This window comes from Aethalodelphis obliquidens, unplaced genomic scaffold (genome assembly GCF_003676395.1).
Source record: "Aethalodelphis obliquidens isolate GAN/ISIS:26980383/991018 unplaced genomic scaffold, ASM367639v1 scaffold9, whole genome shotgun sequence".
NCBI classification, from domain to species: Eukaryota; Metazoa; Chordata; class Mammalia; order Artiodactyla; family Delphinidae; genus Aethalodelphis; species Aethalodelphis obliquidens.
Window position 1 is genome coordinate 16,309,111 of NW_020837953.1, and position 26,381 is coordinate 16,335,491.

The 26,381-nt window shown below is 46.7% G+C and overlaps 1 protein-coding gene across 5 annotated transcripts in view; it reads right to left on the bottom strand.

Moving 5' to 3' along the window:
* Positions 1-2,093: 2,093 nt before the first annotated feature.
* The window catches only part of ARMH1 (armadillo like helical domain containing 1), a 31,181-nt gene continuing 6,893 nt past the window's right edge, over positions 2,094-26,381 (bottom strand). The window contains exons 2-7 of one of the 5 annotated variants that reach the window (XM_027108767.1): positions 18,599-18,711; positions 17,347-17,574; positions 10,276-10,344; positions 9,102-9,268; positions 7,943-8,139; positions 2,094-4,672 (exon numbers count right to left, since the gene is read on the bottom strand). In XM_027108767.1, the coding sequence (XP_026964568.1) occupies positions 4,487-4,672; positions 7,943-8,139; positions 9,102-9,268; positions 10,276-10,344; positions 17,347-17,552 (825 nt within the window). In that variant the 5' untranslated portion in view covers positions 17,553-17,574; positions 18,599-18,711 and the 3' untranslated portion in view covers positions 2,094-4,486. Of the gene's footprint in view, positions 4,673-7,225; positions 8,140-9,101; positions 10,345-17,346; positions 17,575-18,598; positions 18,712-26,381 lie in introns of those variants that run through there. The other 4 variants (XM_027108765.1, XR_003433264.1, XR_003433265.1 and 1 more) reach the window with 4 other exon arrangements.

Consider the following 26,381-nt stretch of genomic DNA (forward strand, 5'->3'; position numbering starts at 1 on the left):
CTATGTGACTTAAGAAGCTAGGTTGGGCTTCCTTGGTGGCACAGTGGTTAAGAATCCGCCTGACAATGCAGGGAACACAGGTTCGATCCCTGGTCCAGGAAGATCCCACATGCCGCGGACCAACTAAGCCCCTGCACCACAACTACTGAGCCTGTACTCTAGAGCCGCGAGCCACAACTACTGAGCCCGCGTGCCTAGAGCCTGTGCTCTGCAACAAGAGAAGCCACTGCAATGAGAAGCCCGTGCACCGCAACGAAGAGCAGCCCCCGGTCGCTGCAACTAGAGAAAGCCTGCACACAGCAACAAAGACATAACACAGCCAAAAATAAAATAAATAAAATAAATAAATTTATTATAAAAAAAAACCTAGGTCAGGAAAGGCTATTCAGCTTCAGTCTGCAATGTCTTGGAAGCTCACTCAGGATTCCTCTTGGAATCTGGCCACCAAGCTGAGAGAAGCCTAAGCTACAGGGAGAGGCCACATGTAGGTGCTGCAGTGCACAGTCCCAGCTCTGAGTCCCACCTTCAAGACCCAGAAGATCCCAGCCTCCTTGTGCTGCTCAAGGCTTGGTCTTGGGTGAGGCAAGTGAAACATTTGCCTCTGATGCAAAATTTAAGGGAGAGATCAAAATCTAGTAATCAAGATAGATACTTTTTAATGCAATTTAAAAAATCAATGCAAAAAAAATGAATGAAGAACGACCTATCAAAATGTTAAATAAAAACAGTAAGAGTCATATTGGAGCCATATTGGAGCCTGAGACAAAAGGAAAAATCAGTAAGAGTGATCCTCACTCGAGTTCCTGCTGTGGTCCCAGCTGTCTTCCAGCTGAGGCCCCAGGAATCATGGAGCAGAGGTAATCCATCTCTGCTGTGTCATGTTCAAATTCCTGACCTACATAACATGTGAGAATAAAATAGTGATAGTTTTACAACACTAAAACTGGGGTGACTTGTTATAAGAAATAGGTAGCCAGAATACCCCCCCCCCCCGCTCGAGAGCCTTATCATCTCCTACCTTCCTTCTCCTTTTCCTCCTCCGAACCTTGCGCCTTGCCCTAAGAACTCTCAGAAAGTAAAGAGTCACTTAAGATACACAGCTTCCACTTAGCCATCTGGGCTGAAAAAACTAGGTATTTCAAGTTTTATTCCCAATATGATGGAAGAAAATGGAAAAATGAGGAGCTAGAGGGGAACTTGGGGTCAAGGAGGTGGCCTGTGACGGGAGTAGGGACACTCTGTTGTAATGGGAAAGAGAGTAGAGGAGGTGGGTAACAGGCCAGGCAGGTTGGTAGGTGTGGAGGGGGGAAGGTCTCACTGGAAAAGGAGGTGAGGTCATCTCCTGGCTCCTCCATCACGGACGCCCACTGCGAGGGAAAGTGTCACCAGGCCCACCGAACCTCTCCACCTCCTGTTTTCACGGGACTCCCCCTGAGAATCCACTTTCCCTGGAGCCTTCTCAGGGAAGGATGTCGTCCCCCGCCCCATGCAGCACGCAGGGTAGAGAGCACGGCCTCCGTAACTTCCTCCTTCCAAACCATTCCTTTTTCTCCTCAAATACAAACAAACAAACACAGACAAAACCCTAGTACTTGGCGTAGTACTTGGCACACCACAGATGTTCATTAATACTTGTTTTTAAAAAACAAGCCCTTATAAAGCTTAGTCCCTTCAGCTGTATCACTGGCTCCCCATGATGTTGCCACCATCCTGGGGGAGCTCCACCTTGGTCTTGCAATTTGGTGTCCTCAAACTCAGAGAAATTCATCTCTGATCCTCTCCGGTCATCAGTGTTAGGCCCCACCTAAGACCTGTCAGACTTTCCCTCCCCTGCCTTTGGAGGAGTCGCCGTGAAAACTGAGAACCATATTCTTGCCCTTAACTTCCACTCCACCAATCGTGTGAAATAGTTCCCCCTGGTGGACGATCAATGCACATGCATGCTCTATATTCCCAGGGACACGAAGACTATTTTACTTTTTTTTTTTTTTGCGTGCGGAGCACAGGCTCCGGACGCGCAGGCTCAGCGGCCATGGCTCACGGGCCCAGCCGCTCCGCGGCATGTGGGATCTTCCCGGACCGGGGCACGAACCCGTGTCTCCTGCATCGGCAGGCGGACTCTCAACCACTGCGCCACCAGGGAAGCCCACGAAGACTATTTTGAAGTGCCCGGTAAAAAAGAATAATTCTTTCATTCAATAGACATTTCTTGTACTCCTGTTACGAGTCTGGCTTATCCGAAATTATTTTGAGGTGCACAGTTTCACACCAGTAGACATCAAACCAAAAAGGCAGTGACAATTCATGCTCCTGCTGTCTCTGCCAGAGTCAGCTGTTACGTAATAAACGCAGCAGGACTCTAGATTGGGCCTGATATGGGAAGAAGCTGGGCCAGTTCAACTCTGGAGGACTTCATCAGCGAAACTGAAGCAAAGCCAGTTTTGCATAAATTCATTCAACAAAATTCTACTGCACACCACACTTTATATGCCAGGCCCTGAGCTGGAAAAAGAAATGAATCAGACCCTGTCCCTGCCCTGAAGCTGCTCAGAGGGGAAGGCATTTAGGCAGGTAGTCACTAATACAGTGTGCATGTGCAGGACTCCCTCCCTCCCTCACGCACTCAACGAACACCTACCAAGGACCTAACATACGCTGGGGACTGTGCTGGGGGTATAAGGACAAAAACTATGAGAGCTGCACGGAAACTGTGCACAGTCTATGTAAAGGGAAGTTACCATTCTGGAGATAACTGCTTCAATGGAGGCAGGTGCTGGCGGGGAGGAGGGAGCAAGATGGTAAAAAGGAAGGAGGCTGACATTTGGGCAGGGGTGACGGCAGGTCAGGGAAGCCCTCAGAGAAGAAATGCTTAAGGTGGGAAGTGGCGGAATGGTCACTTTGCCACGTGGAAGTTGGGTGAGGGGAGGGAGGTCACAGCGCCACTCAATCTAGTCTCCTCGGGGCTGTTTGATTAAGCCTCCTGACATGATTCCACCGCCAGCTCACCCCCTTGCTCCAATGCCAGCAACACCTCTCTGCTGCTGGGCCTGACCTTGACTTAGATGCCTCTACCACTCCACCTGGCAACTCCTCCCCAGCTAGGAGGCTCTGCTCCAGCTGGTAACCGATTCCAACATAGCATTACTTCCCAACACAGGAGTCCATGTACCCCCGCAGGGGTCAAACAAATACAAAGTTGACAGTGCTGCTGAAGGAAAGATAAGGTGGGCATTCAATCTCAACGCTGCCTCCAAAAAACAATCTAGGCTGGGAGTGAGCGCCAGGCCTTTGCTGATCCCCAGGGTCTCACTTGTATACCTTAACCCTGGTACCGGCCTCCTCCCTCTGACCCTCCTAGGCTTCCTGGACCTGGGGCTCAGCCGGTCATCCTGCACAGAAATCCTGATATGTAGTGCCACCCAGACCCTTCCTGCCTTATGGGTCTCCCTGCCCTCGCCTCCTCGGCTGGGCCCATTCCCCCTTCATGTGCCATCTCACTCTCCACACCCAGGCCCTCCCCAGTCCTGTCCCTTCTCTCTCTTCCTGGGGCCTCTCTATCCTGCTAGATCAGCACATTCCATTTTGTTGTCTGAACAACTCCAGTCTAAAGTCTCCCTGTGGCTCTGGCCTGCTATTCCATCTGATGTTCAAGGTGCTCTATGATCTGGTCCTGGCCTACCCTCCTAGGTCTTCCTAGACCGAGACCGCTACCAAACCTCCACCAAATGATCTCCATGCCACTCCCCAGACACATCTTGTACTTCCCTGTGTCTGGGCCTTCCTTTACACCATTCCCCTTTCCAGAATGCCCTTCTCTGCTTTCTACCTTCCCATTTTTCAAGGCTCAGCTCGAATACCACCTTCCCAGAGAACCCTTCCTTGATCTCTCCTGTTGAAAACAGAATCTCCCTTCTCTGAACCATCGGAAGAGCAGGGAAGGAAATAACATCCTGGAAACACCTGCCATGTGCTGCATGTTAAAAGCACACGCTTTGGAGTCAGACAGATCTGGTTTGAGTCCGGTCAGCTGTGTAACTTTGGGAAGCATACTTAATCTCTCCGTGCTTCAGGGCTGTAGCTTGAAAAACATAAAAATGCCAACCCCCACCATTCATTCATTTGAACATCTGAATACCTAATATGTACCAGAATCTGTACTCTTGTGGTTATTTTGAGAATTAAATGGAGCAATGCATGGCAAGTGGCTGGCACATAGGCATACTCAATAAATGAAAACGTATTAATACTATCATTACCCAATCTGGTTTCTTAGAAGAACAGTCCTCAGGGTGATTTCTGTTTGGAGGGGAAATGCCACATAAGTCTGGGAACGAGAGCCAGCTCTGCACCCAGGCACATTCTGACAACTGCTAGAGCATGTGGCTGATTCCAGGCCCAGAATGTGACTGTCGTTTTCTGAATAACTTGCCCATCAGCACAGAGCCAGCACCTTCCGTCTGCCGAGGCTGCCTAGGACACTCACTCACTAAGGCTCTTTGTGAACGGGAGAAAACGTCTCAGAGCAAAGCTGCCTAGTTCTCATGGCCACCTTGTGCCGTCTGGAGCAGACCCGGCCGCCTCCCCTACCTTCATACTGGACTTCCGGGTGCACAGTGCGCAGCACCTTCAGCACGCAGTCCACAATGCTGGGGTGTGTTGTCCCGATGATCGACTGGCAAGAAAGACAGCAGGACAAGGTGGTTACTCTTTCCTTTCCGTCTAGTCCACCTGGGAGAAGTGAAAAGCTGACTTCCAAACAGCCGGGCAGCCTTAGCTGAATGGGGAGAGGGGGCCAGCAGTGAGTCACTGGGCCCTGGCCCCGCACCCGAGAGGTTAGTTTCTTTCTTTCTTTTTTTTTTTTAACATTATAGTCAATTTTTTGCATACTAGTAAGGAGGGAGAGCTCTCTCTCTCTTTTTAAAAATTAATTAATTATTTTGCCAGCGTTGGGTCTTCGTTGCTGCGCGTGGGCCCTCTCTAGTTGTGGCAAGCGGGGGCCACTCCTCGCTGCGGTGCGCAGGCCTCCCACCGTGGTGGCCTCCCCAGCTGTGGAGCACGGGCTCCAGGCACGCAGGCCCAGCAGTTGTGGCACGCAGGATCCTCCGGGACCAGGGATTGAACCCGTGTCCCCTGCATTTGGCAGGCGGATTCCCAACCACTGCGCCAGCAGGGAAGTCCGAAGTTAATTTCTTCTGGAGAGGAAGGGTGGAGACGGGCAGCCAGGAATCTCCAGAGACTCTGTCGAGGTTGCCACTGAACCCTCTGGCTCAGGAGGCACTCGGTGGAGGCTAGCTGGCCACTGCTAGAGGTTCAGGGACAAGTCGGCTATCTTGGCTGCAGGGAAGACAGGCACAGGCTGGAGAGAGTGGAACTCATCCAAAATCCTAAATCTTCTCTCTCTCAGGATCTCACCTAATCAGGCAACCCTCCTGTCTGTGTCTTCTACCCGTGCACTGGTTCCTGTCTTTTGGCATTAAACATTCTCAAGATCACCCAGATTGAAAGCGACCATCCTTCAACTCTGTCTCCTCTTGCTACTGCTCTTTCCCCCTTTACACCTAAGCTTCCCAGGGGAAGCTACTTCTTCATCCTCCATGCATCCTTTGACAGGTGGCTGTAATTTAATTTTTCCTGCCATCGGACAGTCCCCTAATTTACCAAAACTTTTCCTGCTGAGCTCAGCTTTCTGTTCTACCTGCACTGAATCTCTCTGCTGTATTTGAGCCAACTGATCATGTCCTTCTACTTTGATGTTTTAAAAATTAATTAATTTTTGGCTGTGTTGGGTCTTCGTTGCTGTGCGTGGGCTTTCTCTAGTTGTGGACAGCAGGGCCTACTCATTGCGGTGGCTTCTCTTGTTGGGGAGCACAGGCTCTAGGTGCCAGGGCTTCAGTAGTTGTGGTGCAAGGTCTTAGTTGCTCCTCAGCATGTGGGATCTTCCCGGACCAGGGATTGAACCCGTGTTCCCTGCATTGGCAGGTGGATTCTTAACCACTGCGCCACCAGGGAAGTCCATGTCCTTCTTCTTGAAACTCTTTTCCCTTACTTTTCACAGCCTTGTGTTTTCCTCTTCTCCTTTTATGGCTTATCATTCTTTTTCTTTTTTAATGTTTATTTTTTATTTATTTTTTCTTATTAGTCATCCATTTTATACACATCAGTGTATACATGTCAATCCCAATCTCCCAATTCATCCCACCCCCACCCCCACCCCCTGCCATCATTCTTTTTCAAGGAGGCAGAGTGGTATATGGAAAGAAGACTCTGGAGTTGAGTTGGATTTTAATGTTCACTTGGTATATATCTTCTACTTAGTGTGTGGCCTTGAATAAGTCACTGAACACCTTCCTAAGGCTTGTTAGCATCACCTTTAAAATGGGGATGATAATACCTGTCTCCATCAGCCTCTGTGAAGACTAAAGGAAACAGTGTAAGCAAGCCCTGAGCACAGTGCCTGGCATGTAGGAGGCACTTAATAAACGGAAACTGGAAACAATAATGATAATCAGATGTTTTGCTGATCTTCTTCCTCAGCTCATCTCTTAAATGCTGGCAGTGCTCCTTCTCTTCGTACTTGGCGTATTCTACCTGGGTGATCTTACTGACTTCTACTCTTTCGGATATCACTTCTCTGTTCATGAACTCCAAACTGCCATCTTCATCTCCGATCTCTCTCTGGAGCCTCAGATTTTTATTTTCTACTGTCCTGTGGGCATCTCTACTACACGTCCCGAGCAGTGATTCCTCAACTGAGCTAGGAATCAGAATTGCGTGGGGGAAACTTAAAGGCCACCCGCAAGCTGTCAAATTCCACAGGAGGGGAGCTCAGGGTTCAGTATTTTTTGCACAAGTCATCCATCTACATCTTCTGCAACCAGCTTGGCCTTCTCCTGAGATGGGCACTTGGGAGCCACCAAGGCTCATCAAGTTTATTGGGTCAAAACCTAAATCAGATCCGTTTTTCCTGTTCTCTTGGTGGCACACAACTCACCCCGTGGTCTAAGTCCAAAGCTGGCGTCTTCTTGACTCCTTTTCTTTTTTTTGTTTTTGTTTTTGTTTTTTGCGGTACGCGGGCCTCTCACTGTTGTGGCCTCTCCCGTTGCCGAGCACAGGCTCCAGACACGCAGGCTCAGCGGCCATGGCTCACGGGCCCAGCCGCTCCGCGGCACGTAGGATCCTCCCGGACCGGGGCACGAACCCGCGTCCCCTGCATCGGCAGGCGGACTCTCAACCACTGCGCCACCAGGGAAGCCCTTGACTCCTTTTCTTTTACTGCCCCAAGTCCCATACACTCTGCCTCCGAAACGTCTGTCCAACCTGGTCACCTTGATTTCTCCTGCCATGGTTCAGGCCGTATCATCCCTTTGGTCTCTTAACTGCCTCCCTGCCTCCAGCCCTTCCTGGAGCTGTACTACTGAGAGCTTTCGATGGTTCATCTCAAAACCTCTCTTGGAGCCTCTATTCCCTCCTTGTATGGTGTCTTCGTGTGGTCGCCATGCCCCAAAGCTGACTTTGCTGCATTCTAGGGCACCGAGAGGAAGGCAGAAGACAACGAGAGAAATGGAGGTTTCCCAAGCACCGGAGATCTGGCTTCTTTCTTCAGTTACATGCTGCCTACAAATGCACCAGGATTCTTTCCCTACCAAACTGACTCCTTTAATCTTTTCTACGGTCCTTTCATCAACCTTGCTGCTTGTCTCCACCACTTTTAAGTCTGCCAACGTCTTTCTGATCCTTAAGCAAACAGGACATATCACTCTGCTGGGAGACACGAACTCTCTGCCCTGCCCTGGCCTTCTGGAAGTAACGCTGATGGAGCAGCAGACACGCAGTGGGAGGCTGAGCTCTCTTTCTCATGCTTGCGTGGAGTGCAACTGTGGAAGGTAATTGTCAGATGACTGAGTTGGAATCAGAACCACCGGAGCATGCAGCCTGGGCTCACCTGGGCAGTCCTGAGGGTCTGCAGGGACAGCTGCTGAGCTTTCGGGGACGCACAGGGCAGCAAAGCTATTAGGCCTCTGTACACTTGATTCCGATACTTGGGATTACTGTGGATCAAAGACTCCAGCAGAACCTGCACTTCTTCCTGGGTCTCTTCTGACTTAGACTTTGCCAAGAACTCTGCTATGGATCGTACCCCTGAGCAAAGGAGAGAGGAAATGCTAAACCGGAAGGGGTTTATGAAAATAATCCTTACTCAAGGCTACATAATATGAGGGAATAGGATTAAGATGTATTTAACCAGGCCTGTCCAGTCAAAGCAAAATCGAGGCTCTGTTCTCATGTTGCATCGCTACTGTTTTCACCTCGTGCCTAGGTGGCTGGGGGATTTTGTTTCCACGTAGGCATGTTGTCAAAATCTGTTTTAAAATTTAAAATGGCTCTGCAAAATGCACAAATAAAACTTGCACTTTTGATTGCTGTATGATAACTAACACATAGATAGCGCTCAGCACTAAATGTTTTTTGACAAATACTACCTTATTTAGCCCTGGAAACTACACTGAGAGGGAGGTGTTGGTCCCTTTTTAGGATAAATACACCGAGGCTCAGAGAGGCCATGGGGGAGAAATGACGGAAGAGCAGTGAGGGAAGTGCTTTAAAGAGGGATGCGTGGGGGATGGCATCTCCTGTGCACACCTCAAGCAGACCACTTGGTGGGACATACTGAAATTACCGGGTTATTTCCTTTTCTCACGGCACTGTAAGCTCTTTGAGGACAAGGACTGTATTTTATTCATCTTTGTGTTCCCAGCACCTTAGCGTATACCTAGCACACATATTCAACGCTTTTAGTTCAATCTTATTTCTAGAGTTATTCATAAATGGCTCAACAAATCTTTGTTGAATGGATGCACGAAACAGGATATACTTGAAATGAAGTATTTCCAAAACCACCATGGAAAGATTTGAGCAAAAAATAAATCGAGACAATCGTAACTCTGGGTCTTCCGGTGGTGATCCAGACAGGAGCTAAGTGGGTCCACCCTACAGAACGCTTCCTGTGCAACCAGGTCCGTGATGCGTTTTCCTCTAGCAGTGCTGGGGGCAGCCCCCAGGGAGACAGGAGAAGTGACACTCTCGTTCTACGTGGTACCCACCATAGCTTTCACAGATGAGCTCCTTGTACTTTCTGCCAGAGTTTGAGATAACCTGAAGTAGCTTGATGGATTCCTTCTTGTCCTCCTCCTCGATCTCCTTCAGTGCAAGTATTTCCAAGAGTGTTAGGGCCCCACCAACCTCAAGAAATTCTATGAGATATCGATTACTGTCCAGAGGGATAGAAAAGTAGAAATAAGACATTGTCAAGTTCCTTGACACTAACCTTTCTAAGGGATCTCAAGGACCTTTCTTCATATACTCCTACCCAGGAAATGTTTGTGGGTAAAGTGACACAATAGTTTGGAAATGCTTCCTTCCAGAAGGAAATGCGGAAGTTAAATACAATGGCCATTTCCTGTGCTTGGATTTCCAGCATCTGTGTCTCTTCTTCTTGAAGGGCACCTCAACTGTCCCATGGGAGATCACCCTTCCACCACTCACGAGCCATGTGGTTTTGGGAGGGTAAGCAGGTGAAGGTGTGTCATCCTTCTGGCTGCAGTAATTGGTTTGGGGCCAGGCATGTGACCTAAGTTGGTCCAATGAGGCTCAAAACCTGGGACTTTCTTGGGAACGCTTGGGAAATACATGTTCTCTTTTTGGTGTGACTGAGCTAGAAGGGTGCATGTCTGGAGTACTGAGGACTACAACACATGGAGGCCTATGAAAGTAGAGGAAAACAGAGCTGAGAAATGGAGAAAAAGCGGGACAGACCAAATACTGAGAAATGGAGAAAAGCGGGACAGACCAAATACTGAGAAATGGTGGAAAAGCGGGAGAGACCAAGCACTGAGAAATGGAGAAAAAGTGGGAGAGAACAAGTACTGATGACATTTTTTGAGCCCCTGGATATAGTCAGGCCTGAAATATGGATTTCCACTCTCTGGACATTTCAGTTAAGTAGTCTAATAATTTCTACTTTTTCCTGGTCCAGTATGAGTCGGTTTTCTGTAATTCACAACCAAGAGGGTGCTGACTAGCAAAGTATCAATGGAGAACATGGGATGGAGGAGCAACTAGACCAGGACCACAGCTGCCACCACCTCTGGGTCCAACCTGAGGGCTTAGGTACCCACTGATAACTAGAAGCTAAGGTCCCATGTGGTGTGAATGTCAAGGATACCATGAGTCAGGTAGGCAACTGAGACCCCAGAATTTCGCTAGAACAGAACTCACCTGCTTACAGCTGATAAGAAGATGCCAATGGACCTGAGCAGCTTATCTAAACGTGAGCCAGTCATGTAGCTGTACGACAAGTTAAAGAGTGAATTTCAGGGTGGTTTTCCATCCTGTGTCTGATCCCTGATACCACCTATGGCCCAGGATGACCAACAGCTGAATTGTATCCTTTATCTGAGAGGGGCAACTAGGTTGAAGGGGTAGGGGCATGGGTGGTGGTGGCAGGCATGTTCATAGTTCTCCAGAAAGCTCTTCTGGGGTAGTTCAGCCACTTTGTCTCTAACATGCTCTCTAGAGAGTAAGAGGCGCTGATGAATGGAGGGTGCATGAAGAAAGCTGGGGGTCAATTTCTGAAGCTTCTCTGTGCCGTGACCATTGCACCCTTGGGCTCAGCCCAGTTCATTACTTTTTGCCTCATTCTTGGACTTCTCTAAAAATAATCAGCTTCATCATTAATTCTCAATTTTGTACTTGCTCAAAGCTTTATAATGGAGGTCACTATCTTTATGAAGAATTGTGTGTCTTCCTAATAAGAACAACAGGAGATGGTGGAAAAATTAAACTCTGATTTAAAACAACCCCAGTGCTTAATGTTATTTTTTAATGTGAGCTTTTGCAAAAAGCTTCGTTGTAATAAAGCACCCAGAGCACGCTTCAGCTCGGATACAAGGTATGAAATCAAGCCACAACAGAAGAGGAACCAGTCAACAATTACTAGGCTCATAACACATCACAGGCTCTTAGAACACTTAAGAAATTAGCTGAAATTATTGCAGCTCATGGAGGATGACTGAAAGCTTCCAAGACTGATAAAGGCTAATGTAATGGGTTGGAGGTAATGGTGCTTTGTTGGGGAGGGAGGGTGCATGAGGCAAATTATCTCGGCTGCACCCTGGTTCCCAGGATGCCAATAGAAGTAGAGACAGATTGGCTCATTAGAAAAGGCTCTTTACTGCAAAAACAGTGTTTGCTCTGGAGCCAGGCTCCCCTGCCTGTTGCCGTTTTAGCTGGGGGCCAGGCTGTCAGCCCACCACCCAGCTCCTCTGTAACCCCAGCCCCCATTTCTGCCTCCATGCCTTCTCAGTGCCTCTTTTCTTCAACTATCAGCGAGGCTGACCAACTTTCGTCACCTTCTTTTTCCTCTGTCCCAGGCTAGCCTTATTTTCATAACCACTTCATTATACATATTTCTGGCCCATTATTTCCAGCAATTAGTTCCAGAAGTTTGCCACGATATCAGCAGTAGCTAACAAGTACTAAGCATTTATTGTGTGCCAGGCACTGTGCTAACTGCTTCGCTGGCATTGTCTCATTTAACCCTCAGCGCACCCTGCAGTGGGTGCTATCAGTATTTCCACTTCCTTCATGAGGAAACAATCTCAGACAGTTTAAGGACCTGATCATGGTCCCAAGGTTAACTGATGGAACTGGGATTTGAACCTAGGCAGCCTAACTCAGAGTCCTGCTTCTTACTGTCAGCCCTTCCTGCCTACAGACAAACAGAGGGAGGGAGTGGGCTATTGACACAGATGGTGTTGGAGGTGGTACCGTGGCAGGGATTCACTGAAGTCGCCTGGATGGTGTATGGGCTTTGGAGCCAGACCACCCATTTTAATCCTTATCTCTGCCACCTGCTAGTAAATTATTCAACCTTTTCAAGGCTCATCTTTCTAATCTATAAAATGGGATGATACTGAATTCCCTGGTGGTCCAGTGGTTGGGATTCCATGCTTCCATTGCAGGGGCCGCAGGTTTGATCCTTGGTCGGGGAACTAAGATCCCACATGCCCCGGGGGGAGGCCAAAAAAAAAAAAAAAAAAAAAGTGGTGGTTGGGGGAATGATACCAATACCTATTAGGCCTGGTGTTAGGCTCAAATGAGATATTTGTGCTGTACACAGAGTTCAGTGCCTAGAGCATAAAAAGACTCAATACATGGTAACTAATAATTTTTGTTATTATAATATATAAATCTTTAGTTTTACTGATTGGTTCTAGAAGTTCAAGTTTAAAAAAGGGGTTTGAAGCTAATGTGGGATTAGGTGGCAGTCAATTTTACAAAACATAATGATACTATATTGATTTGTTTTCCTTCAAAATCCACCGTAACTGGAGGGGTGGGGAGGAGAAGTGGGGGTGGTCACTGATTCAAAATGCTATGTCTCTTCAGCCAGTCTCTTTTCTCTCCTGTATGACAAGGTCACAAAAAGTTAGGAAATTATGAACAATTCCAGGTGTAGAAACTGAATATACAACTGTATATTAAAAGCGTGGTTTGGGAGTTCCCTGGTGGCCTAATGGTTAGGATTCTGGGCTTTCACTGCTGTGGTCTGGGTTCAATCTCTGGTCAGGAACTGAGATCCCACGAGCCGCGCAGCGTGGCCAAAAAAAAAAAAAAAAGCGTGGCTCATTTAATAAACATTGGCTGAGTGTCCACTAAATGTTGGGTGCTCTGATTAGCACTTAGGACGTGGAGAAGAATGATACGATGCCTCAGTTAACAAGTGCAATGATTGAGTAAGAAAAGAAGAGGGCTTGGGCTTCCCTGGTGGTGCAGCGGTTACGAATCCGCCTGCCAATGCAGGGGACACGGGTTCGAGCCCTGGTCCGGGAAGATCCCACATGCCGCGGAGCAACTAAACCCATGCACCACAACTACTGAGCCCTCGTGCCCTAGAGCCTGTGCTCCGCAACAAGCAAAGCCACCGCAATGAGAAGCGCTCACACTGCAATGAAGAGTAGCCCCAGCTCTCCACAACTAGAGAAAGCCCGCACGCAGCAACGAAGACCCAATGCAGCCAAAAATAAATAAATAAATTAATTAATTTAATTAAATTTAAAAAGAAGAGGGCTGAACACAGAAATCTTAGAAACACTAATATTTAAGGGGTGGTAGGAAAGACCCTGCAACAGTGACTGAGAAACGGTGATGGGAGAAGGGAGAGAAGAGAAGAGCTTTTTTTTTTTTTTTACTTTTTATTTTTAAAAATATTTATTTATTTATTTTTTTGGCTGTGCCGGGTCTTAGTTGTGGCACATGGGATCTTCGTTGCAGCATGCGGGATCTTTAGTTGCTGCACGTGGGATCTTTTTAGTTGCAGCGTGTGGACTTCTTGGTTGTGGCAGGCGGACTCTTAGTTGCAGCATGGATACAGGATCTAGTTTCCAAACCAGGGATCAAACCTGGGACCCCTGCATTGGGAGTGTGGAGTCTCAACCAATGGACCACCAGGGAAGTCCAGAGAGGAGAGCTTTAGAAAGGGCAGTGGTCAAGCAGGGCTGGGACCAGGGTGTGAGGCGAGTGACTCACTTGCTTAAGGTATTAACTTTTTTTTTTTTGGCCGCGTGGCTTGTGGGATTTTAGTTCCCTGACCTGGGATTGAACCCGGGTCCTTGGCAGTGAAAGCGAGGAGTCCTAACCACTGGACTGTCAGGGAATGCCCTCAGGTATGAAATTTAAGGGGGCATCAAAATCTCAGTAACTAAATAATATTTCCTGCATTATTAAAAAAAGAAAAAATAATATAAAAATACACAATGAATAAAATATCAAAGTTTTAAATAAAGCTAGGATCTGACACTGCCTCACTCACGTCACCCTTTGGTCGAGTGGAAAATGTTGTCAAGTTAGTGACAACATTTTGGTGAGGTTGGTGTCATGAGTTATGGGGACAAAGCCAGATTGTAGATCCTGATGTTTTTCAAAGCACCACTTGTGGACCACTGGCATCAGAGTCAACCCAGGGCTCTTTTGAAAACTAAAGAGTCCTGACATACAGATGGCCAAGAGGCATATGAAAAGATGCTCAACATCACTAATTATTAGAGAAATGCAAATCAAAACTACAATGAGGTATCACCTCACACTGGTCAGAATGGCCATCATCAAAAATCTAAAAACAATAAATGCTGGAGAGGGTGTGGAGAAAAGGGAACCCTTTTGCACTGTTGGTGGGAATCTAAATTGATACAGCCACTATGGAGAACAGTATGGAGGTTCCTTAAAAAACTAAAAATAGAACTACCGTATGACCCAGCAATCCCACTACTGGGCATATACCCTGAGAAAACCATAATTCAAAAGGATACATGTACTCCAATGTTCATTGCAGCACTATTTACAATAGCCAGGATATGGAAACAATCTAAATGTCCAATGATAGATGAATGGATAAAGAAGATGTGGTACATATATACAATGGAATACTACTCAGCCATAAAAAGGAACAAGATTGGGTCATTTGTAGAGATGTGGATGGACCTAGAGTCTGTCATACAGAGTGAAGTAAGTCAGAAAGAGAAAAACAAATACCGTATATTAACGCATATATGTGGAATCTAGAAAAATGGTACAGATGAACCTATTTGTAGGGCAGGAAGAGAGACATAGATATAGAGAACGGATATGAGGACACAGAGCGGGGAGGGGAGGGTGGGATGAATTGGGAGATTAGGTTTGACATAAATACACTACCATGTGTAAAACAAAAAGCTGGGCTTCCCTGGTGGCACAATGGTTAAGAATCCGCCTGCCAATGCATGGTACATGGGTTCGAGCCCTGGTCTGGGAAGATCCCACATGCTGCGGAGCAACTAAGCCAGTGTGCCACAATTACTGAGCCTGCGCTCTAGAGCCTACGAGCCACAACTACTGAGCCTGCGTGTCACAACTACTGAGCCCGCACACCTAGAGCCCATGCTCCGCAGCAGAAGCCACCACAAAGAGAAGTCTGCACACCGCAATGAAGAGTAGCCCTGCTCGCCGCAACTAGAGAAAGCACGTGCGCAGCAACGAAGACCCAATGCAGCCAAAACAAAACAAACAAACAAAAAACCCAGATACCTAGTGGGAACCTGCTGTACAGCACAGAGAGCTCAGTTCAGTGCTCTGTGATGACCTAGATGGGTGGGATGGGGGGGCTTGGGAGGGAGGTCCAAGAGGGAAGGGATATAGCTATACATATAGCTGATTCATTTCATTGTACAGCAGAAACTAACACAACATTGTAAAGCAATTTTATTCTAATAAAAAAAACAATAAAATAAATAAATTAATTTTAAAACAGAAAAGAAAAATAAAGAGTCCAGGGACCCACCCTTAATCTACTAAATCAAAACCTGGTCGTGGGGTGGGGAGGCAGACTGGTTACCTGCATTTTAAACCTCTTTTATGCACATTAATGTCTGAGAATATTGGGGTTAACCCAGAGATGTATTCAGTGGATTCCCGTCAGACTGTGTTCAAGGCCTGAGTCTAATTAATAATTTAATCAATGATTAACTATAAGAAGAGAGAGCTGTGTTTACCTAAGCCTTTAGTTCTGCTTAGCTTCAGAGTCTCTGGTTCATTCATTCCGTTGTTCAACAGACATGTATTAAGTACCCATTATGTGCCAGGCACGTGTTAGGTGTTAGAAATACAGAGAGGAGTAGAACAGATGTAATTCCTGCCCTTGTAGAGCTTACAATCCAGTGGGGGAAGAGAGATATTAAGCACGTAATAACAAGATGTCATGACTATTAAAATAGAGGAAGTGCCCTGAGTATATTTAACAGGGGAACCTAAGCTAGTCTGGGGCTCTGAAAAGGGCTTCCTGAGAAAGTGATGCTTGGATTGAGACCTGAATAATGGAGTAGAAATTAGTTAAATAAAGAGGAGGTTTAGGGAAGGGAAGAGGGTTCAGGCAACGAGAAAAATACATAAGAAAAGGGTCTGAGATGAATCCATGGAGTGCTACGGGCATATGGAGCAGGAATATCCTGAAATCCACCCACGACTCAAATTATCACCATCATGGGGACCAAATCTGTCTTCAGCCCCAAGTCTGCTTCTGGGGCTCCAGAGCACAGGCACCTCAAACACAACATGTCCCAAATCAAACTTATCTACCCCCAGACTCACTCCTTTCCTTGTATTCTCTTCCCACGTAATGATGTCCCATTCGCCTAGTTTCCCAAGCCAGAAACGTGAGAGTCTGTGGGAGACAAGTGGAGGTGGCAGCTGGGTTAACAGGTATGGAGCTCAGATTCCAGAGAAATGTGGGCGGGGTACACATCTGAGAGTCCTCAAACTGGAGTGGTGTTGACATCCTGACAGTGGCTAGATCACTTAGGGAGAAGCTGAGAGCAAGCAGAAAAGAGGGCTGTGGCTGGAGGCCGGCAAACACCAACATTTAAGGCATGGCTGAAGAGGAGAAGGATGGACAGAAAGAAAGGAGAAAACCAAGAGAACTGGTATCAGAAACCACAGGAAGTGTGTGTGTGTGAGTGTGTGTGTGTGTGTGTGTGTGTGTGTGTGTGTGTGTGTGGTGATATGGTCTATATGTGCTTCTTTTTGCTTTCCTTCTCTCTCTCTCTCTCTCTTTTTATTGAGGTAAAATTGACATAAACATTACATTAGTTTCAGGGAAGAATGTTTTGAGAAGTGGGAATGGTTGGCTGACAAACGCCACTGAGAGGTCCTGTATAAGGTCTGAGGATGTGGTCACTAGGTTTCACAATTAGAAAAGCACTGGTAACCTTGGCAAGACCTGCGTCAGTGGAGTGGAGGGGACGGAAGTCAGGCTGCAGTGGGTGCAGGAGAAAGGGAGGCGGGGAAGGTCAACAGCCTTTTCAACAGGCTTCAGCACGAAGGGCAGAAGCAAGGTGGAATATAGGTTCCAGACAAGGATTGAATTAAAACCTTAAGGTGGAAGAGATTTGAGCATACATAAATGCTGATGAAAAAGCTGGTAATGAGGCAGAAGTGAAGGCTATAGGAGGGAACGAATAAAGTCCTTGGGGAGATGGGAGGGGATTCAAGCAGAACACAGAGTATTAGTCCTAGACAAGGAACACCCACTTCAACTCTGATGGGAGCAAGAGAGGTTAGCAGTGAGAAGGAGGATATCTTTATAGACTGGGAAGACGGGACGCTGAGGGAGTTCTTGACTTCAGGGATGGTATTTTGATCACTAGATGTCCTGCTCTAAAATCTGACTGAGAATCAGGAGAAGAGCTCCCTCGACTATCTTTGTTCCTTTTCTCTTTTGAAGATTGCCTGTTTGTTTTCCTGTTCAGCAAAGGATACGTGAGTCTAAGCCAGGTGGTCAAGCGGACCAGGAACAAGCTGGCTCCCTGGGAAAACTCCTGTTCCAGCTCAGGGGCAGTCTTGCCTTGGTTGGTTTCAATGAAATTGTTGAGGATGTGACTCCTTGCGACTTTGCCAGCATTGTCCCAATCCTGTAAAAAACTCAAGAGCCGGCTAATTGCTGCCTGCTCCTTGATAGAAGTCATGATCAGTGAGTCCTCAAGTTGGCTACAGAGGAGGGAAAACAGACAGGTTACCAAAGTATTCAGAACCATGCAAGGCCTGTAGTTACTCTGTGAGTTTTGCTTTTCCATCAATCATCTGGAGGCAGGGTGAGCCTCTGTCACCCTCATGGATGTAGTGACGTTCAAAATACACCTCTAGGACTGGTCACCTGCTACTTGAACAGGGAGGATCCAGCTGTGTTGTCATGGAATTAAGAATATACAATATAAATCTTTAGCTCTTTGGCTTCTCTGCTGGTGCCCGCAACTAAAAGGACCACAGGCTCCAGGTGAAATGCAGATGCTGCCTAAAACCATGGCCTCTCTCGGCCCTCACCTCACACAACATCAGAGCCTGGGCCTTAAGGACCCAGGCCCCTCCTACGCCAGTCAGCCAGAAAGGTAAAATGCTCCTTCATCTTGTACCTGTGGCCTTTAGACTCACTCTCTTAAAAACAACTTTTAAACAAAGTTAGTGGGAAGAAAACATTCTCATTCCATAGTTAGATTAACGGGCTGTGGTTTCTAGGAATCTGTGTCCTTGGGAGAGTGTTTTCAGTGGGGGAGGGAAGGTTTAAAATAAACCCGCTTTCCAAAAATAGTTGTGATTGAAAGTGTTATTATCCATAACAAATGTTAGTGCTGATAGGAGAGAGGCATGTGTGATTCTTCTGTCTAACAGACAAGTGAAAGTCATATTTCACATTATCATGGGGTTTTCTGTGCTTTACAGAATATTTGTGAAACATTACTTGCAGGGCCACGATTGATATGGAGAAAACAGCTTGTGCGTAGGGGAGATGTGTATTTCATGAAGACTGTTCAACGTGAAATTTACAGTCCCATGAAGTGCTTCTACATCTTCGCCAGAGATATAGTTAAAAGGACTTTACAGTCTGAAACATCTTAAAACTGATTCTAAGTTAACGTTTCCTCACATGTATTTGAGATATTGATGGGGCCCAACTCTCAGAATTTTATCAGGAAGCAATTGAGACATGCTAAGACAGACAGACGTACACACCAACCTCCACTGCTCCCCGGAGGACACCGGGTATGTGCTCCCAGGAAGGGCGTCCACGTAGCCTCAGGGATGGAGCCAGCTACAATGTCCTGTCAGCCTTAACAGCCAGGTGAATAACTGAGGATCAACCGAAACACAGAAATGACCAAAAGCCCTCATGGGATCAGGCATCAATCATTGTGAATGACATTACAGCCCTAAGTCTGAGAATAACTTACAGAGGCCATGGCCACCTTTAACGGCCAAACTGGACTCAAGAAAATGGGGATGAGTGGCTGTTCTAGACCCCAGGAAGGAGGGGTTGATACACCACCAACAGCAGGAAAGCAGCCTGTGCCCCTCCCCTGCCGTGGATGGACCGTTTCTAGGATCAAAACTCAAAGTGCTATCAGAGATGCACCCAACGATTCTAGAACACCAAGGGTGGGAAACTTTCAGCTGGATGCTCCATATTATGGCCCCTCGAGGTTTCCTTGGATCTGTCTTCCCCATCAGCTTTTTTTTTTTTAAACAGGAAAAGAAAACTGACAAATGGCAGCTTTAAAGTCATAGTGATACAGCTGTAAGTCGTACATACATAGTAAAGCACTGTGCAAGGTGCTGAGGGAGGTGTGAAGAGGCGCACCGCACTGCCCTGGCCTGGAGGAGCTCCAAATCTCGTAGCAGTGGGGAAGAACATGAGATTTAGAGTCAGACTGGGTTCAAGGCCCCACTGCCCACCTGACAAAGTAAAAAAGTAATAGTACCTGCCTCCCCCTTTTCCATCCTCCGTCTCACTCCAGAGGCAACCACTTTCAACTCTTTTGGCTATTTCTTCTGGTGCTACTTCTATTTGTCCAAATAATGAGTTTATACTACTTGCTATGGGCTGAATTCAACAAATCTATATGTTCAAGTCCTAATCCCCAGTGCCTCAGAATGTGACTCTATTTAGAGATAGGGTCTTTAAAGAGGTAATTAAGTTAAAATGAAGTCATCGGGGTGGGCCCTAATCCAACATAACTGGTATCCTTATAAGTGGAGATTAGGACACAGACACATAAAGAGGGAAGGCCATCTGAAGACACCAGAAGGTGGCCATCTGCAAGCAAAGGAGAGAGGCCTCAGAAGAAACCAATCCTGTGACACCTTGATCTTGGACACCTTTATCAGAGGTACAGAACTGTGAGATAATAAATTTCTGTTGTTTAAGCCATCTGGTCTGTGCCACTTTGTCATGGCAGCCCTAGCAAACTAATACATTACTATTATTTGGTTCGTCAATTTTAGGCACTATTTATTTCTAATTCTGAGGAATTAGCTCTCTTGCACCCTCTAACCCCCATTTTTCTCCCCTCATTCTCACAATATAGTTTTCCACAATTTATAGTTAAATCAATAGTTAGTGTTTACATTATTGACCAAGTAAATAAACACTGTTCATTCAAGCTGTAAACTACTATTACGTTTTCCTTCTCTTACAAGTTGGTTTTACCTGGAGTTAATAATTGTTTCTTTGTTCAATTGTTTAATTTTCTAAGTACTAGAGCTGTTTTCTTCCAAATATTCCAAACACATAGCAATGATCTTTCTGAATGTTCAACCCCTAACTGATCAGTCCCATCTTCTCCCTGGAGAACTCTGTCCCAAGGCCCTCTGTCTTTCTGCTCCAGTTTGGACTGGCTGCTTGCTAAGCTTGGCGTACAAATGTTGTCCTGGGATTTCCTTTTGCCTGTCTTCGCTATTGCCCTATTTCCTGGATCCACCTCGTCCTCTTTGGTTTACTCTCATTTTGTTGAATCACATTCTCCAGTAGCTTCCTAAGACATGAATTTTTTTCTGTGTCCTTGAAAATCTGAAAGTATTCTGACCTCATGTCAGATTGGTTGGGTGTGTAATTCCACGTTAGAACAAGCTTCCCTCGATTGAGCATCCCAGGGTTGCTTTTGAGAAATCTGACATCATTCTGATTTCTGTGCCTTTGTCTGTGGCTTGTTTTTTCACTCTTCATGCTTTGAAAACCTTTTCTGAAATTGTATGATGATATGCCTTGGTGCGGGTCTTTTTCAGTTATTATACTAAGCCTTCCATCCTGTGCCCTTCAGTTTTTGAAAATTTATTTAACAGGCAACAACTAGACTTTTCATTGAGAAACTCACAAATGTCAGTCAGTGGAGGGTTTTTTTTTTTTTTTTTTTTCTTTTTTCCCCACCTGGGGTTCTCAGGGCCTCTGGAGAAGAGTTTTCTACTTTCCCAGGGAGGATGAGAGGGTAAGGGTGCTAAGCGCCTGGCTGCTGGCATCCTGGGGGTGGGGTGGGGGAGGGACTAGGGCTGCCACCATGTAGTGTGTAAATCTTCCCTCCATCCCTCAGTTTTCCACCCTGTATCTCATCCCTGCCCTTCAAACCCTGCCTGAAGTCCCTAAGTATGGAGGCCTCCAGAGTTCCTCCTTATGCGGCAAGAGTTTAGAGTAGCCGTTTGGCTTTTGAGAGCAGAGCTCTGGGGCCGCAGCAAAGTGCTCTGCACGCAGACTCCAGCCAAGCCGCCATGTTTATTAGCCCTGTACCTCACTGCTGACCTTCTGGAGTCACTCATGCTTCCAAGGCATTAAGCGTCTTGGAGAGTAAGCTGGGTTAACTGATTTGCTTCTTGTTGGTAATCTCCCCTGGTTGACAGCTGGTCTGGAACTTCTTAGGATGTTTCAAGCCAGGTAACACTCCCCCACCTGCCTTCTACTTCCATATATCTGTTGACTTTCATCTGCTGTTGCTTCCTTCTCTGAGCTTTTGTAACTTAATACCTTTTATATTTCTTTAGTGTTAAGTCAGCAAGGTTTTGAGAGGTAGGGGGAAATACAGGGGGGCAGCCATGTTTAATCAAGAGACTACAGCCATATATTTATTTTAATCTCAACTTTTCTTCAAAATAAGATTTGATGATGATTGAAAAAAAACCCCTAAAACCTAATAAGTACAGTTTTAAAAAGAATTAAAGAAAGAAAACTGGGAAAAGGGGGGAAACGTACCACTTTCAAGAGTTCATGTTACATTCGTAGCCTTTATGACTCCCAAATCCATATTTTCAGCCTGGGCCTCCCTCCGAGGCTGAGAATATGATTAAATGACCACAGACGTCTTCCTTGGTAGGTTTCACACACTCTTCAGATCCATAAGTCCCAAACTGAATTCATCAAGCCCTCACCCCTGCTCCTTTCCCTATGTTGGTCCTATTTCAGTGACTGTTACCACTCTCCTAGTCACTCAAGAGCTATGTTGACGTATTCCCCTCCCTTGCCCTCCTCATCCCATCTGCTGCCAGGTTCTGCCAGTTATACCACCTAAATCTCCCTCAGATCAGTCTATTTAGCTTCATCTCCACTGCCACTGTTGTAGTTTACCCCCATCCCTCACGTGGATTGCTGCAGCAGCCTCCTAACTGATCTTCGGGTTTACCCCAACCTAATCTCCACAGTGATGCGACAGTCTTCTTTTTATATCATTAAAATAAAATGTGCTTTATTTTCTATACAATTTTTAAAGGATACACTCCATTTACAGTTATTACAAAATATTGGCTATATTCTCCAGGTAGTGATGTGAGATTCTTTAAAAAATGCAAATCGAGCATATTTCCCTGCTTAAAACTCTCCTGTTGCTCCCCATTACCCCTCTTCATTCAGGCCGAAGAACGTCTTCCATCTAAGTTTTGCTGCACCTTAAATATGAGTCTGTTCCCCCTACCCCGCCCCCCATGTCACTGCTTCCAGTAGGAACTAAGGGGAGGCTGCCAGCTTCCCCATGCTTCACACACCATTCTCTAAAGTTCTCATACTGCTGGGACTTCCCTGGTGGCGCAGTGGTTAAGAATCCGCCTGCCAATGCCGGGGACATGGATTCGAGCCCAGGTCCAGGAAGATCCCACATGCCACGGAGCAACTAAGCCCGTGCGCCACAACTACTGAGCCTGCGCTCTAGAGCCCTCGAGCCACAACTACTGAAGCCCGCGCGCCTAGAGCCCGTGCTCCGCAACAAGAGAAGCCACCTCAATGAGAAGCCCGTGCACCTCAACGAAGAGTAGCCTCTGCTCGCTGCAACTAGAGAAAGCCCGCACACAGCAACAAAGACTCAACACAGCCAAAAATAAATAAATTCATAAAAAAATAATAAAGTCCTCATACTGTTTCTCAATCATTTCTTTTCTTCTGAGGTCAGGCGTCCTGTACTTCCCCGTCTCCCTTGCCCCAGTGCTGATTTACTTGCCATACCCACTTGCACCCAAGTCCTCCCGTTTACCCATGAGCTGCTAGGCAATTTCAGCATCAACCTGTTCCATCTTCGTAATTTTGGCTAGCATCGTCCCTGGCACATCATGGATATTCAACAAGTGTTACTTAAATTGACATCCAACACACTGTGCTCATAATGAGCATTTTAATTTCCTTAATCTCACACAGTAATTAATTAAACAGATGTCCTGGGTGCCACTCCTAGCCAAGCACTGGGACTGGCATTGGTCAACATAACAAATATATTTTTTGCCCTCAAGGTGCTTACAACCCTGAGAAAACCATAATTCAGAAAGAGTCATGTACCACAATGTTCATTGCAGCTCTATTTACAATAGCCAGGACATGGAAGCAACCTAAGTGTACATCGACAGACGACAGGATAAAGAAGATGTGGCACATATATACTCAGCTGTAAAAAGAAACAAGTTATTTGTAGTGAGGTGGATGGACCTAGAGACTGTCACACAGAGTGAAGTAAGTCAGAAAGAGAAAAACAAATACTGTATGCTAACACATATATATGTATGTAATCTAAAAAAATAAGGTTCTGAACAACCTAGGGGCAGGACAGGAATAAAGACGCAGATGTAGAGAATGGACTTGCGGACATGGGGAAGGGGAAGGGTAAGCAGGACGAAGTGAGAGAGTGGCATGGAGTGGCCAAATGTAAAATAGATGGCTAGTGGGAAGCAGCCACATAGAACAGGGAGATCAGCTCAGTGCTTTGTGACCACCTAGAGGGGTGGGATAGGGAGGGTGGGAGGGAGACGCAAGAGGGAGGAGATATGGGGACATATGTATATGTATAGCTGATTCACTTCGTTATAAAGCAGAAACCAACACACCATTGTAAAGCAATTATACTCCAGTAAAGATGTTAAAAAAAAAAAAAGGTGCTTACAAACTGGTGGGGTAGAGAGAAAGGGAACCAGATGATTTTACTGAAAAGTGTAAAGTGCTCTCATGGGGGTAAATCCCAAGGTCTGCTGGGGCTTGTAGGAGAGGCACAAAATCTGGACTCTGGTGACCTCCATCCAATCCAGCATCCACACTCATGGTCCATAGCCTAAACTTTGTGAATAGCCTGGGAAGTCTACAATTCCGAACTCCTTACCCTCCCACCTCTTCCATCTGTTCTCAGGAGATCTACTCTTGGGCTTCACAAAAAAGTTATAGGCCATTAGGCAAAAACATCCTCACAATCTCTTCATTCTTCCCATGTTATGGTATCCATACCCATCCCTCTCTTTTCCTTCTTTACTCCTTTACCAGAGCTCTACACCCACCCATCCTGCCTCCTTAGAGCCCTCACTCCATCCACTACTCCCTCTTCCCCTGGATCCTCAACTGCTCTCTTTAATTAGGCATTTTTTCTTGTTAACTTACTTAATTCTTGCCTATCCTAAAACAAAAATAAGCAAAAATGAAAACAAAAACCACTTACCTCACCCTCTTGTCCCCCTGCAGTCACCTTTCTGGTTTTTGCCCTTCACAGAAAAGCTTCTTAAAAACAGTCTACACACTCTTTTCTGATCCTCCACGGACCAGTGTCTCCTCAACCCACTGCAGTTCTGCTTCTCTGCACTCCCCCTTCACTTGCTTGCACGTTCAGCCATGTCTCTGATAACCTCCTAATTGTCCAGGTCAATGAGGACATCTTAGTCCTTTGTTTACTTGTTCTGTTGCTGCAACAACTAAAATCACTGACCATCCCTCCTGCTCAAAAGGCTTTCTTCCCTGATGCCTCTCCACCCTGACATCTTCTCTTTGACAGCCTGTATCCCTGGCTGCTGCCTCCTGCCATCTCATCTTTCAGTTTCCAGTGCCTGTCACATTGTACGTAAATTGTCTCAGACCTGACTAGGAGTCCCTCTGCCCCACTGCCAACCTTACTATCAGCAATTCCACTCAACGTGAAAGTCAACAAATACTGAGAGACAAGTGTGTCCCATCCTTGGGTTAGGCCTCTAGGGATAATTGTGAGAACCAAACAGAGTTCCTTCCCTCAAGGGGTATGCAATTTGGGGGTGGCATAGAACCCTGTAAATAAACCATTTTAAGTCCAATAGTGTGGTAAGCGCTAGGATGGGGCAAGCACAGGATACTTTGGGAATGTGAGCGAGGGACACCTAACCCAGCCTTAGCTGGAGTGTGGGCTGCTATGGAAAATTTCCAGAGGAGATGCCATCCAGGCTGAAAGGCATCTGCAGCTAGCCAGGTGAAGAGGTGAGGAAGCTGTACTCCAGGTAGAGGGAATAAAACACGCGGAGGCTCAGAAGCGCGTGAGTGTAAGGTATATTTAAAGAATTGCGAGTGCAAGGCAGTGTGGCGTAGCGGTTAGGAACAAAGACACTGGAGCTGGGTGATCTTCCACCTCCCGGCTGTGTGACCTTATGCAAATTACTTAACCTCTCCAGGCTTCAGTTCTCTTACCTGAGAAGAGGGGATAATAATACCTCATAAGGTATTATGAGGTGTTATGACCCTCATAAGGGTCAACAAACTGCCTAACATATAGGAAACCCTCAATAAAGCTTAGTTCTTATTTTCATTGCTGAGATTGTTCAGAGTGGCTGGAGTACAGTATGAGGATGGAAGCGGCAAGAGACGAGGCTGGGAAAATGGGTGGAGGCCAGAGAACAAGGGGCCCTTGATGCTCTGCTGCAGGGTCAGCACTTTACCCTGAGGGCAACGTGAGGATTTTAGGTCAAGGGCTTTAAGTTAAGAGTGACAAGAAAAGACTTTGTTCTAGGAATAGCATCTTGACTCTAGTGTAGAAAGGTGATCCGAAAGGGGCAAGACTGGAGGCAGGGCACCAGTTAGGAAGCTGTTCCCATAATCTCGGCAAAAGATGCTGATGACACTAGGGTTGGAGAGAAGTAGAAACGCCACACAGGAAGGAGCGACAGGACCTGGTGACTGTCTGACTGTGGAGGATGAAAGGGGGAGGAATCAGCGAGGATGCCCAGATAACCTTGCTTCCTACTTCACAGAGAAAACAAGGCCCATCAGGAGCAACTCCCTTCTCTCCCTCCATTTTTTTGGTGGGGGCTGTGCCACGTGGTTTGCAGGATCTCAGTTCCCCGACCACGGATTGAACCTGGGCCACGGCAGTGAAAGCCTGGAATCCTTACCACTAGGCCACCAGGGAACTCCTTCTCCCTCTATTCTTTTTTTTTTTAGCTATGTTGGGTCTTCGTTGCTGTGCGTGGGCTTCTCATTGCTGTGGCTTCTCTTGTTGCGGAGCACTGGCTCTAGGCATGGGGGCTTCAGTAGTTGTGGCATGCAGGCTTCAGCAGTTGTGGCTCACGGGCTCTAGAGCGCAGGCTCAGTAGTTGTGGCGCATGGGCTTAGTTGCTTCGCGGCATGTGGGATCTTCCTGGACCAGGGCTTGAACCCGTGTCCCCTGCATTGGCAGGCGTATTCTTAACCACTGCGCCACCAGGGAAGTCCTCTCCCTCTATTCTTAACCTCACCACATGGGCACGCAGCCTTTCTGTGTGCACTAGATTCTGCCCCT